We start from the raw sequence: 14,865 nt of genomic DNA on the forward strand, positions 1-14,865 counted from the left end.
TTTTTTATGGAGATTTGTATCTTTTCTTCTTGTTTCGAATGTCCCTTGAATCTTGACGGTTTGCGTTTTGATTGAAGAAGAAGAAGAAGAGTGAACGTGTTGTGGAAGGGTGATTAAGGCGCGTGCATTGGACGCTTAATTTTAAAAAAATATTTTGTGTGTGTGTTTTTTTTTTTTTTGGACTTGGAACAACTTGTATAGCTTGTAAGCCAAAAATGCTTATATGTATAGTAGGCCTGATATTTTTTAAGCAATAAAAAATTACACTTAACAAAATAATTAAGAATATTTATTCGTACGTTTTTATACAAAGACATGAGTTTACCTGAGCAATAATATCTTCTTAAAAAGAAAATCAATCAATTTTAGAGCTTGCTCTGATCTTAGTTGAGAAAATACATATTTATGCTGATTAGACTTTTGTTACCATCAAGAAATATAAATTAGAGTAAGAATAATGATACCATATATGGACTTAATTAAAAATCTAAAAATTGACCCTTCGCTTTACTTAAATACTTTGTTGGACCCAACACTACAAAAAAATCAATCTATCAATTTAATAACATAGATATAGACATATATTATCAACTATAAGAATTCCTTGTTGGACCTTAACACTGCTAATTTTGTTCCAGCTAATAATTTTCTTGGAGAGCAAGTTTTGACTTTATAGCCTTTCTAACGGTTTTCGTCATAATGGTTGTATATCATGAAACTATACATTTGTCTCAAAATCTAATGAAAAATAAAAATATTATTTATACGTTAAAATTAGTTATTAAAATTAATTATTATATATTTATATATAAATATATATATATAATTAATTTATTTTTAATATATATTTTATATTTTAATGTGTATTTTATATTAATTATTAATTTTAATAGTTAATTTTAATATACACTTAACATGTTAAAATAAAAAAGAATACATAAATAACTCTCTCTGTAATACACTTTTTTATACAAGAACTTATTTTGGATTTCAAAACGTATGTATAAACATTTTATTTTTTAGTTTGTCATCATTATCTAACAAGTTATTTTTTAATCATTAAGAATAAGATAATGACAACTGTAGGCATCATTTTTATATAAGCATATGTATTAAGATTTTTCTTATGATATATATATATATATATATATATATATATATATATATATATATATATATATACATAATTTTTATGTGTTTTTTCTATTATCATAAGTTTTGTAATTATATATATTCTTAATTTTATTATTGAGGTTGTAATTATAGTTAGGATTTGTGTTCTCTTGTATGCCAACGCTTCATTTTTTTAGCAATCAATATTATAATATGCAAATTTTAATTAATTAAAATGTACTACTTAACTCCAAAATAGTATAGGTAGTATTTAATTAGTGTGTGTCTAGATAAAGATACGGTTACATATATTTATTGTTTAGTTGCTGAGATAAAAATTTTCTATGTATATAAATTGACAGAATGACACATGATAAATGTATTTAATGTACATCTAATAAATTGATACACAAAAAATTAGATTGAGATTCAGGTTATTTTAACAAATTATTTTTTTTATATTCTCATTTTTTCCTTTTTTTTTATTTTTTTTATATATAATATGTCAATAAATAATTTAGATGTCATTTTCTCAATGATAAATGGCAGCACTGCTACATGCATGGATCGAAATTATATTACATAATTTTTTCTTATTATTATGCAGATGCCACAGTACAACGAACATAAACAAATTTTGATGATTTATACTTGAAGGCTGGGTTTTGATAAAAAGTGATATTATTGTATTAGAATTAGAAAAGTTTAAATTTTTAAAATTTTTTTTAAAAATATATTTTTAACTAATTAAAAAATATCTTTATAATATTCTTGTTAACAAATCTACTTTAAAAAATAAATAATTTGAAAAATAGATGAAGGTGCTGGTCTAAGTTTTTTTACCAATGTGTTATTTTTCTAAAAATTTACTATCAAAATATTATTTTTTGAAATTAATTATTCAGATGTCATTTTTTTATATTACCATAAATAATCATAATTAAAATAGTAAATTAACTGTTATTGTGATAAAAAAAAGTAACATGAATAATTAATTAAAAAAAGACAATATTTTAATAATAAATTTTAGAAAATGTGGCGTATTAATAGACGTTTAGTGACGAAGTATAAATTGTCGTTAACTATTTGTTTGCGATCTATCTTCTGACGTTTGGTTTAACTGCCACAATATGTTTAGCGATGGTTAAAAATTGCTGTAGTATAAGCCCCACAACTGCCGCAATATGTCATTTGTGTTGTAGTGATATATATGATTCCCTTGTAAAAAGAAAGCATACTTTGTTGGCATCTAACCAAAAATGAAATCATAATAATTAAGAAAAATTGTTAGCTAAAGTATATCATTGAGTGAGGAAAACCCTATAATGATTACATTTGAAATGAAAAGTAGATAGAAAGAGATAAGATGTTTCATAGGATCCATAAAATGGTGGTCATTTTCAAATTATCTATCTCCATTCTCAAAAGCTAATTGGCAAATTAGATTGATGACATTTGGCAACAATAATAATAGTGCCACATGGGCCTTTTTTGTTTGTCAGCATCATACCCTTCAATGCATCACCAATAAGAATTAGCCACATCCACCAAAGCCCATATGAAAAAAGCTTCAACAACACTATTATCTCGTGCAATGCAATGCAAATTTTTTTAGAAATACTCTTTCAAATATATTTTTGGCTGCCATTATTTACATGTACGGAGTATTAAAATACAAAATCGTATTTGATAGATAAGATATAAATAAAAATATTATATTTAAAAATATTGAATTAGTATATTTTGTATTTATTCTAATAAAAATAATATAAAATATTATTAAAAGATATAATTTATTTTTTTATTATTTTTATTATTTTTTTATAATTATATTTTTGTTTTTTAATTTTTTGAATGAAAAAATTAAAAATTAGTTAAATTTTTATAATTTATTTTAATTTATCACCAAATAAAATATAAAAATATTATTTTTTATATTTTTATTTTTTATATTTTGTTTTCAATATTTTGTCTTGTTTTATTTTCAGAATTAAACGCATTCTTTGTTCTTTATATTTTAGAAAAAGTTTAATGAGAGTGAGGTTTGGACAGGGGAGAGTTCGAAGGAGATAGAGAGAGGAGAGGATTTAGAGATAATCATGATGATGATGATGGTAGTGGATTTTAAAGGATATAATTGAAAGAAAAAATGTTGACTAATTTTAAATTGTTAAAAATTTAATGAAAAGGATAAAAACTGAAATGTATTTAAAATATTAAGAATTATATAAATTGAAATAAATTTAAATGTTACAACAAATTTTTTTTTTTTAAATTATCAGAGACACAAAACATATTTGATATTTGATATTTAACACAAAAGAAGCGTGTTAGTCAGTTAATGTTTTTCGGTTTAAAATACACATTATTTTGTTGACATTATCACATATAATTATCAAAACTAATTATTCATACACAATATTTCTCTAAAACCTTAAAGGGGGCACTTTGGTCATTTTGAATTTCCATGCAACGACACCTTCCCTTGACTTCTCGTCTTCAAGGCTTGTTGGTAGGTGTGGCTGTCACAGCCTATATAAGATTCAATTCAATGATTTTAGTATAACTATAATACTATATCTTATTGTGATTATGATATTTTAAAAGTGTTAAATAATATTTTTTTATCTAAAATAAATATAACAGAAGAGAATGCTTATATCAACTAGTTAATTATGTAAATGTAATATCAAGAATTCAAATTTTAACATTTTAAAACAATTAATAATAAATAAATAAGATTGATAACAACAATTAATAATATTATTTTTATTAATATATATACATATTTCTGTTTAATTTTTATAAATAAAAAAATAAAAAATTATTAATATCTTTTTATAGTTACATAATAAATTTAGTTAATGTATATTAAAAAGTAGTAAAAAAATAGAGAAATTTTTTTTTAACAATTTCTGACAATTATTCTAAAAGAAATGAGGTTCGCAATAAAAAAAATATGTCAATTTTGATTGGTATTTAATGGACAAATTAATTAAGGAAAAGTATATGGAATCAAAAGATGATCAGTCAAAAAGTAAACAATTTAACTAATTTATAATTATATTTAATTAATTTTATTTGTTTTTAATTTATAATATTTGATATTAATTGCTTCTCACCCCAAATTAAAATTCTGAATGATACGTTGGAGAAATAGGGGCGGGGATCACGGAAATTTCAACAATCCCGATTCTTAGTATATAAAAAAATTTATAAAATATATAAAAGAACATCCATTTAGTATGAAAAAAAAAACATTCTGATACTTAGTAGAAGAAACATCCTAATGCCTAGCATAAGCACCATCCACGTAAATGTTTTAGATTCACCTAGAGACATTTGGCTGATATACCCTCTTAATTCCCTAACATTGTTGATTAATTAATTAACGTATCACGTAAGTATATTTAGTTAATTTTAAAAAAGATCATTGACAGATGAATTAACCAGTTTTACATAATTAAAAATCAAGAATTAAAAAAAGGTATTTTCTTTTTGCTGTGATCTCGTGTTTCTTGGAAAAAATTGTCTAAGCTAAGGGTCGGGATATATATATAATGGATCCAATTTTATTTCATCCTCGTTTTGAAATTCACGTTTCTTTGTCATCGCAAGTTACAATATTCTTGTTACAATGTCCAAATCACACACTATTGATATAGAGTTTTCATTCTATTTCTTAGGGTTAATGCTAAATGCGCATTTTATATGATTAGGAACACTCTTTTAATTATTTATAGCGATGTATAAATCTTTAAAAAGCCTAAAGATATTTTTTTTAATATGATGTATATTTAGCATCAACATTTTTTAGTGATTTGGTAATTAATAAACAAGCAAAGTTAACGTTCTAATTGTATTTTTTAGTATTTTAATAACAAAAAATGTTTGAGAGATAGATAATAGAAAATCATCTAAAACAGTAAAAAATTATCTTATTTTATAGTTTTTAATTACTGTTTATTTTATTTTACATGTTCTTTAATTATCACTGAAATAATTAAATAATATTAAATATAATAATATGTAATTATAAATTTTAAATTAAATAAGATCATTTATATTATTATCTCCCTAATACATATTACTGTTTAATAATCAGTTTTATAATAATTTTTTTATTTTCCTTTTAAATTATTGTATAACATGACATGCATATATAAGCAAAAAATTAGTGAGTAGAAACTAATAAATATAGCAAAAATAAAAAACTTAAATAATTAATAAGTGGGCAACTAGCTAGCTAGACATTGAAATTAATTACTCCTAATTCAAACATAATATATACATAGATATGAGAAAGAAAAAAAAGTTCACTTTCACCTTCTAAAATTAAGTTTCTGTTTCAACTTTTATATTGATGATAATTCTACACAACGATGTAAAAGCATATTTTTGTCCAAAAACTTTGTTCATGTTCTATGTATATATATATATATAGAAGAAAGTGTCATGTTACTTCGTTTTCAAGCTGAATTATTTTAATGGCTTGTACAAAATTGCCATTCACGAGTAATATTTTAATTTTGTATTATTTTATAGATAAGCAATAAGTTCGATGGTCCTATGTTCACTATAAAAGTCGTTATTTTTTGCAAACAAATTATATATCTTAGCCATGATTATGGTCATGGATAAATTATTTGATAGTAAATATGATTTGTTTTGACGCAAGAATTCTCACCAAACCATAAATTAGTTGCGCATTGATAATTACAATTTACACCTTGCACGGTATCATTAAAAATAGAATTGATTCAAGTAACACAACCACTCCTACTTTTAGGTTTTAAAACACTAGTCAAAGAATTAAAAATAAAAATTTTGGATCGAAAAAAATAGGGATGTGTATGGGTCGGTGAAACCAGGTTTGATGTGATACAGATCCGATCCGAAATATATATCAGGCCTATTTGTTAGACTCAAATCCGGTCCTAAACCCGATAAAACCTATACACTCTTGCGCCACGATTATACTGGATGAAAACCGAACCGTTAATATTACATTATCTTGATACCTTCTTATAAGCTAGCATGTGAAAATATCAAAATTTCTAAGATTCCAACCATTATTTGACATGGTAAAATTCACTTAAAAAAATATAACAAGAACCAACTCTTCTCTAAAATTAAAGCATAACCATAATCAATACTAATATTGTCTAATAACACCAAATATTTAAATCAATACAAATAACACAATATTATGCATTAGTCTAAAATCTTATGCATTTTAAACATAAAACATTAATTTATAGTCTTATAATAACTAATAACACAAAATATTAAGGTTTATAATACTTAAATTTCACATAAGAATAGTCATCATCCATCACTAATAACACAAAATATTAATTTTGTATGATGACCGGGCCACCGGACCGAATTCGGGTGACCCGAGCCATGGTGCGGATCCAACCCGAAATAATGACTGAGTCTATTTTTGAAACCCTTACCCGACCCTAGACTCAGTAAAATCACACCAATTAGTCCCTAAAATATTCGGAGCCTCACCGGATCTTCGAGTCGAACCGGATCATGCACACCCTAGGAAAAAAAAGATCCTATCTATTATGAATAAACATGAGAGTTAAATTTTAATTAGCTAACATTAATTTGATTTTTAATTGTTAAATTATCTTGTTTAAATTTTTCATTTTTTGGAGAGTTTAGAATTAAAATTTAAAATTTAAAATAAAAAATAATTTAAAAAATTGACTGATTAATTAAAAAAATTAATTCATTAATTAAACTCATCTATTATATATGTAATCTACTTTTTTAATCAGTGCAAAAGGTATTATTTAACAATATGATTATTAGTAATAACAACGGCGTGGCTAAACTAACAAATCACTACTACTACTACTACTACTACTCCTACTCCTACTACTACTAATACTACTACTACTAATAATAATAATAAATTAATAATAATAATAATAATAATAATAATAATAATAATAATAATAATTTCATTGAACCGACTATCTATATTCTTAGTGTATGAATTAAACTTTTACTTAATTTTATCTTATGATAGATCGAGACAGTCTCACACATCCAAACATCAATTGACGTCGGATTTAATATGTTTAATATTGTACCATATAGTCACTAGCTAAGATTATTGAGCTAGCAAAAGGAGCCAATTTATATGAACTATATATTATATTATATTTGATGAAATAATTTTTGTGACTAATTTACATAAGACTATTTTCAATTGAGGACTCTTTTGTTTTTCTTTCATTTGTCTCAATCTGAAGAAGAAATTGGTGATATATATATATATATAAAATAAGTAACCTAACTTTTAATTAAATTTATAATCAAAGAGGTGCATGCATGCATAATTTCATGCTTTTTTTTTTCTTTTACTAAAGATAGGAGACTCGAACCCGCAACTTCTTAATTGAGTATGGAAAGACTATGTCATTTGAGCTATAACTCATTGGCATAATTCCATGCTCTTGAAGTTGAACACATAATTAATTTTATATATGAACTAAAAATTTTAAAAATATACGAGGCAATAAAAAAGAAAAAAAATTAATATTTCAGCTGAAATTCATGTCCTTGTCATACCAATTTATCTGTATAAGTATTTGTTTTTAGAAACTCATGATATATGTTTTAATTACTTAGTTTATCGCAGCATTCTTTAATAATCAAAACTAATGCTTTTATAGAGTGCAACTCGATAATTTTTTTAAGACAGAGAGACTTATTATTATTTATTCAGTTCTGTCAGAGAATCAACTAAAAAGTAGTCAACTAATTGAAAACAATGAGATCTGTTATATAAAAAAAAAATTTCCTATTATCTTAATTTTTTAAATTTTAAAACTAAAAATACAAAGAATTAATTTAAATTGGTTTATGTTATAATTGACTCTTAGACTATTCCTTACTTTAAAGTCCACTTTCATGCAAATGAAGTATCCAAAATTTAAGAACAAGTCCAAACCTAAAAAAATATTCTTAAACTTTGCTAAAATTACTGTAGTTACCTAAATTCACGCCGTAAAAAGTCAAAAACTTACATTCGTAGTCTCTCTTAACAAGCCATAGACGGTCAGGCAGCTTGTACTACTTACACTTAAAGCAACACGATAATATTTACAAAATAAACTAAAAATATATAGAATATATAGTATTTGTTAATTAATATAAAAAAAATATTAAGAGCTTTTGAAAAATAAATACGACACTATGATGCAGGCTAAGGGGTGCGCATTGTACCAAACTACGTGCCAATGTGAATGTGAATGAAAATATGAGAATACTATCTTTAATATTATTAATGCATGCTACTTGCTGGTCCTTTACGTAGAAAATAAGAAATCAATAGCTTTTAGCTCCTCTACCTGCAACATATAGGTTTTAAAAAAAAAAAATTGGTGTATATAGCTTTTATCAATTGAATGAAGACTAGAAATTAATGTATATTATTTAACGAAGGAAAGGGTTAATTATCAAATTTGTTGCTAAAAATTTATTCATTCTCTAAATTGATCTTTGATTTTTTAATTAAATTCATTCTTTAAAAATTTTAAGTTAGTTACATTAATTCTTCTATCACTTTTATTATTAATAATATCAAAATTTGTCAATGTGACACGTTTAATGACAACACATTGATTATAGGACATATTTGACGGTCTTAATCGACTGAAATACCTCAATTTAGATGGAGTTGATTTAAGTTAATTGTATAAATTTTATTATTTTAGTAGTCAATTTAGGACTATCAAATGTATATTGTGGTGTCTGTAACTTGAATAGACATCTTAGTAGCTAAAATTCATTCTACATTTGTAAATAGAAATTAGGCACTGTCAAGAATCAACATCTTTCAGACCTCACTCACCTGATGTCGGTCTCGTCCTCTAACTAACTCGCCGATTTCCTCACTAAAGCTCTGGCCCAGTACCCTTCAACAGCAACATTGCCAAACTAGGACTTCTGGATATTTATAGTCCTAGTTTGCGGGAGGCTGTAACTTGAATAGGCATCTTGGTAGCTAAAACTCATTCTACATTTGTAAATAGAAATTAGGAATGCCAGCTAGCATACTTAGTTAGAGATTATAGCTAATCAGTTAAGTTAATGACTCTTTTATTTTTTCCTTTTAGCTTGTACATAAACAGCATGTCAAAACAAGGAAAATCTCTAATTGAGCATTTTCACATCAACATCACTCTGAGTTTAATTTCCGTTTCTTTCTCTCACTCTTTCTCATCACATACTCTCACATCTTGCTTCACCATGAATAAAGCTTGATTCCTCATCTCCAATCTCTTTATCCTCTGTTCTTGGACTTGTACGATAGAGCTTGATGAGAGCATGACCCTCTCTTTAACACGTTTTTACAGTGTCGTTTAACGTATTATATCATCAAACTTTGATATCATTTAACAATGAAAATAACAGAATGACCCATGTGACCAACTTAATTTAAATTTTTAAAAAATTATTAATCTTTTAAGAATTAATTTAACCATTTTGAGAGAAAAAGAAGAGAGGATAACGTTTTATGAATTTTCCTTCCTCAATTTTACTCTCATAACAAATTCAACTTTACGTTACAATAGTCAATTAATTGAAATAGAATCATATTATTTTTTGTTGAAATATTTACTAGATTTAAATGTCCACTTGTTTTTTCTGATGAATTTCTTATATTTTAGTTGAATTTGTTGGCAAATTTCATTTTTTGTAAGATGATAAGGGCAATGGTCCACTACTCCACTGTATAATAATTTCTTCGCTTATTAAGGAAAATTCTATCAATTGTAATATTATTTAAAATTAAAAAAAAATTAGTACTCCAATACGCTTTTACAAATGATGAAAAGAAATTTAATTAAATTTTACCAACCTAAACGAGAGGTAAATGTAATTTTTTATTAAAAGAGAATTTAAATTATGTTTTTATTGATGTATATTTTTAAAAATCAACCACTTCATTGGTGATTACGGTGACTTTGCTTTACTTTCGTAACTTCACGTAACAGATACAGTTTTTTAAATTCCTTATTCTACGGGATATTCACACGCATTAGTGAATCGGGATATTCACACGCATTAGTGAATCCCAAACCAAAAAGGACGCTGCCAGGTGAATTCTCCATCTCGTCTTCATTGGTGAAGACCATCACCACCTTCGAGCTGAAGCACTCTCTCATTTTGCATTGGTGAAAGGTATCATTATTTTCCACACATGTGTTTATGTAATTTGTTAAGAAATATCATGTTCAACATTTTTAATTATATTTTAATTTAAACATAAAAACACTCTGCTGATTTAATTGGAATAAGGTTGATCTTATTTAATTTTATTAATAAAGTTGTTGCAAATAAAGTATATAATCAACAATTAATTTAAAATTGTGTTGTTATTTTTCGATTATAATACATCTGATAGTATGATATTTTATACAAAATATTTTTAAAACACATCTAAAATCAGTCAACTTTAATAATACAATATAAATGTTAATAATACAATTATGAATGGACGAATATAATTATATACATAAACTAAAATATTTTCAATTGTAGTTTCTTTTTCAATTGTAACACATCTAAAATATTAAGTTATACAAAAAATATTTTTAAAACACATCCAAAATCATAAATCTAAAATTTAAATTTAAACATTAAAAAATAATTGTAACACATCTAAAATTATGAAGTTATACAGAAAATATTTTTGAAACACATCCAAAATCATAAATCTAAAATCTAAACTTAAACATTAAAAAATAATTGTAACACATCTAAAATTATGATGTTATACAGAAAATATTTTTAAAACACATCCAAAATCATAAATCTAAAATTTAAATTTAAACATTAAAAAGACAGCGTTGTAAATGAGCGCCGAAAAGGAGGAAGGCAGCGTTGAGGATGAGCGCGGAAGAGGATGAACGACAGCGGAGGATGACTTCTCGATGTGCACCTCTGAGTTTTCCACGTGCGCCTCTGAATTTTCGACATGGCGCAAACGTGACTTCTCTGCTTCTTTGAGTGTTTTGTACGAGTTTAATTAATAATTTGATAGTTTAAGGTTTATTTTATATTTTTAAAATCAAAATTTTGAATTTTGAATAATTTGATTTTTAGATATGTATTTAAATTATAATATATTAATAATTAAATATATTAAATCTGAAACAAAAATTTAAAATTTAAATTTTAAATTTTAGTTTTTTTAGATCGTATTTTGAATGTGTATTTAATTTTAAAAAGACAATAAATCTATTTATAATTTTTAGTTGTGTTTGTTTTAATTTTTTTTAATTATTGTAATAAAAGATTGAATGTTGTACGATTTTTAAAGGATACCTAGTTGAACCGGAAAAAAATCTATGTAAGGGGTACTATCGTAATTTTGTATATGAGCACCACAAAGTTCATTATAAAGGAGAAGATAATGTTCGTAAACCGTTATTACAAACATTACAAAATAAAAAATTAAAATAAATAAAAAAAATTCCCTTCATGGAGCTACAAACAACGGCCACCACCACCGCCACCACTTCAACCGTAACCGCCGCCACAAAATCCACCATAAACCGCGTAGGAGGAACGCGCCACCCTGTCTACCGCGGCGTCAGGAAGCGTCGATGGGGAAAATGGGTTTCGGAGATTCGAGAACCTCGCAAGAAGTCTCGCATATGGCTCGGTTCCTTCCCGTCGCCGGAGATGGCGGCGAAAGCCTACGACGTCGCCGCTTACTTCCTCAAAGGCCGAAAAGCGCAGCTCAATTTTCCCGACGAGGTTCACCGTCTTCCGCCGCTTCCTCCTCCGTCGTCATGCACCGCACGTGACATCCAAGCCGCAGCTGCAAAAGCAGCACACATGGCCGCCGCCGCCGCCGCCGCAGCAGCCGTGACTGCCGATGACGCCGGCGATTCGCCGGAGAAGTGCGGCATTTCGAATTCTTCCTCCGACGGCGATGATTTCTGGGGAGAAATTGAGCTGCCTGAGCTCATGAACGATGGAGAGTGCAGATGGAGTTATTCTCACGGCGGCGGTGGGTGGAACTCCGGCGGCTCCGCTGGCTCCGGCGACGTAACGGCTTGGCCGGAAGTTGAGTTACCGTATAGTGGTTAGTGTGTGTGTTTTTAGAAAAAATGATAACTTTGTGGTTGGTATATTAATTCCTCTTTAATTTTTTTTAATTATTTTTATGTGTGTATTATAAAATAATTATTGGAAGAAAAACTATAATAATAATTTGTAGCAGTAACTGAAAAATTTTTCTCCACTAATTATTGATATTTAGCATAGTTTTTACTGTTTAAAATTTCTTTAAGTCATGACTTAAAAACAAATTATTTGTTTTTTATTTGTAAAAAACATATAGTTAACAGAAAAATCTAATAACTAATTAGTATATTATTAAGAATTATTTTGATATAATTTTAATTTTAATGCTGTTTAATTAGTTAGCATATAGCATGATTAGTGATTATAATTTTATACATAAAATGGTGGATTTTGAATTGAAGCTTTGGCTTACTTAATTTATAATCAAAATTAAATTGAATACACATTTTTAGAGTTATACAACTCTTTGAAGTTTGGTTCTTCTGTATTAGATTTTCATGAGTTTTTATTTTTATTTTCTTCTCTTTTTTTTTTTAAATTGAACTTCAAAAATTATAATTTATAAAGGTATAATATTAGAATGAATGTATATATTCATATATATAATATATATTTTTTTTCAATTACTGAAGAAATTAAAAGAGGAAAAAGAATAAAGCAAGAGATAAGATTGTTTAAGTGTATTAATCATAATTATAAAACGGTGGTTAGCTTTGCATTGAACTTGTTAATTACTCTTCTCTCAAAAATACTAACATATCTACACACTCACCTTTTTATTCTATCTTTTTTTTTTTTTTTTTTTAAATCTTTGAAGTTGATATCTCCACGTTTCTCTCTCTATCTTTCACTACTTTTCATTTATTCCTCTTTAATTTTAACCCCAATAATACCCTAAAAAAAAGTTTGTATTTAATTAACCCTAAAAAAGTTGTATTTAATTAAGTAACTAACACTAAATTTGTCAAATAGTAGATAAATTCATTTATTTTGTAAGAATTTTGATTTTGAGTCCAAATTTTGTTGGATACTTATAGTTTACTACTAAATTAAATTAGACGAATTTAGGAAGGAATATTAGTAGAAAAGATTAAAAAAAGTTAATATTTTCATAGTAAATGAAGATAAGGGTGTGTTTAATTATCCAACTAATAATAATTTTTCCTTAATTAATCACTTAAATGAAAATCTCAATCTAGCTATCTTAGTTGTGGCGTGCAAGTGGAATCAACTATCACCAAAATGCTTAAAATCCATTTATCCTTTTATATACCTTTTACGTACACAACAAGAATTTTCTAAAGTAGTAGAATAATAAAACTTTCTCTACCATTTTTCTTCTTTATGAACATATTCTCTTCACTCTTCACACTTTGCATATTTCATTTTGGGAAGTCAAACTTTTAAATTTCAACTAGATAAACATATAATATAATTAGAAAAAGTTTTATATATATATATATATATTATGTAACTTTTGAGAGTTGGAAAGTCCTTTTCTATTTTTGGTTTTTAATTTTTATCATTAATATACAATTAATTAATCAAGCCTTGTTATTATAAGAAATTCGATTACTTATAAATTATTAAAAAAATTATTTATGTCAAGATATTTCAATTGGTCATAGAAATTCTAATATTATCTCAAAATTATTTTTTTTTATAAAACTTAAATCGATAAAAAAAGACATGAATAATTATATCTAATTTTTGCTAATAATTTAATTTAAAAGAAATTTAATTTTTTTTTAAATCTTAATATGATGTAACTAATAATTGTTGAGCTGAAGCCAAATTAAATGAAATTTAAAAAATAAAAGAAAAGAAAAGATAATAATCCTAGAGATATATAGCTAGTAGTGGCTAATGCAAGATTATTGTGCATGATGAGTTCACGTCATTAACTATATTGATGTTATAGCCTTATAAGCACTTCGTACTTTAGTGCATTATATTGATGTTGCGTTTGAACTACTGTATGTTTAGAAGAGTAGTCATGTTACATGTTAAATTATATTAAGGACAATAATCATCGTGATTATTATGACATAAACCTTATTAATAAGGATATTACTATTTCATCATCTGCTACTTTTTTGTGGTATCAAGTTGTTTAAGAATAATTCTTATTGTATCTTTTTCCTTTCAAATCATAAGTGTTATAAATAGGATAAAGTATACTTTTTGTCTCTAAAGTTTGGTAAAAGTTTTAAAAATACCCTTAAATTTTATTTTGTTTCAATTTTATCCTAAAAGTTTTCGATTTGCATCAAATATACCTCGACGGCTAAATTTTTAAAAAAATTTAAGACCAATCTAACAATAATGTATGAAAATTATGTTTGATTTGCTTGTATTGAGGGTTGTTCTTATGAAATTGTTGTTGAATTAATCTTAAATTTTTTGAAAAATTAGCCGTGAGGGGTATATTTGATGTAAATTGAAAACTTTTGGGACAAAATTGAAACAAAATAAAATTTAGGAGTATTTTTAAAATTTTTATCAAACTTCAAGGACAAAAATATACTTTACCCTTATAAATATAATCAGTCATGTATTTTTTCTTATCGAGTTAACTTTTTGAAAAAAGTAATTTTATAATACAATACAAAGTTTCTATAAAGACTT

General features: G+C 25.6%; 1 protein-coding gene across 1 annotated transcript; it reads left to right on the top strand.

The window, feature by feature from the left end:
* Positions 1-11,533: 11,533 nt before the first annotated feature.
* Positions 11,534-12,384, top strand: LOC112726514 (ethylene-responsive transcription factor ERF023). Its single transcript, XM_025775924.3, has one exon. The coding sequence runs from the start codon at positions 11,626-11,628 to the stop codon at positions 12,238-12,240; it is 615 nt and encodes a 204-aa protein (XP_025631709.1). The 5' UTR covers positions 11,534-11,625; the 3' UTR covers positions 12,241-12,384.
* The last annotated feature ends 2,481 nt before the right edge of the window (positions 12,385-14,865 follow it).

Source organism: Arachis hypogaea, chromosome 12, assembly GCF_003086295.3.
Source record: "Arachis hypogaea cultivar Tifrunner chromosome 12, arahy.Tifrunner.gnm2.J5K5, whole genome shotgun sequence".
Classification (NCBI taxonomy): Eukaryota; Viridiplantae; Streptophyta; class Magnoliopsida; order Fabales; family Fabaceae; genus Arachis; species Arachis hypogaea.

What these genes read in the sequence shown, in the direction of transcription:
- LOC112726514 (XM_025775924.3), top strand. Translation starts at nt 11,626, where the DNA reads ATGGAGCTACAAACAACGGCCACCACCACCGCCACCACTTCAACCGTA.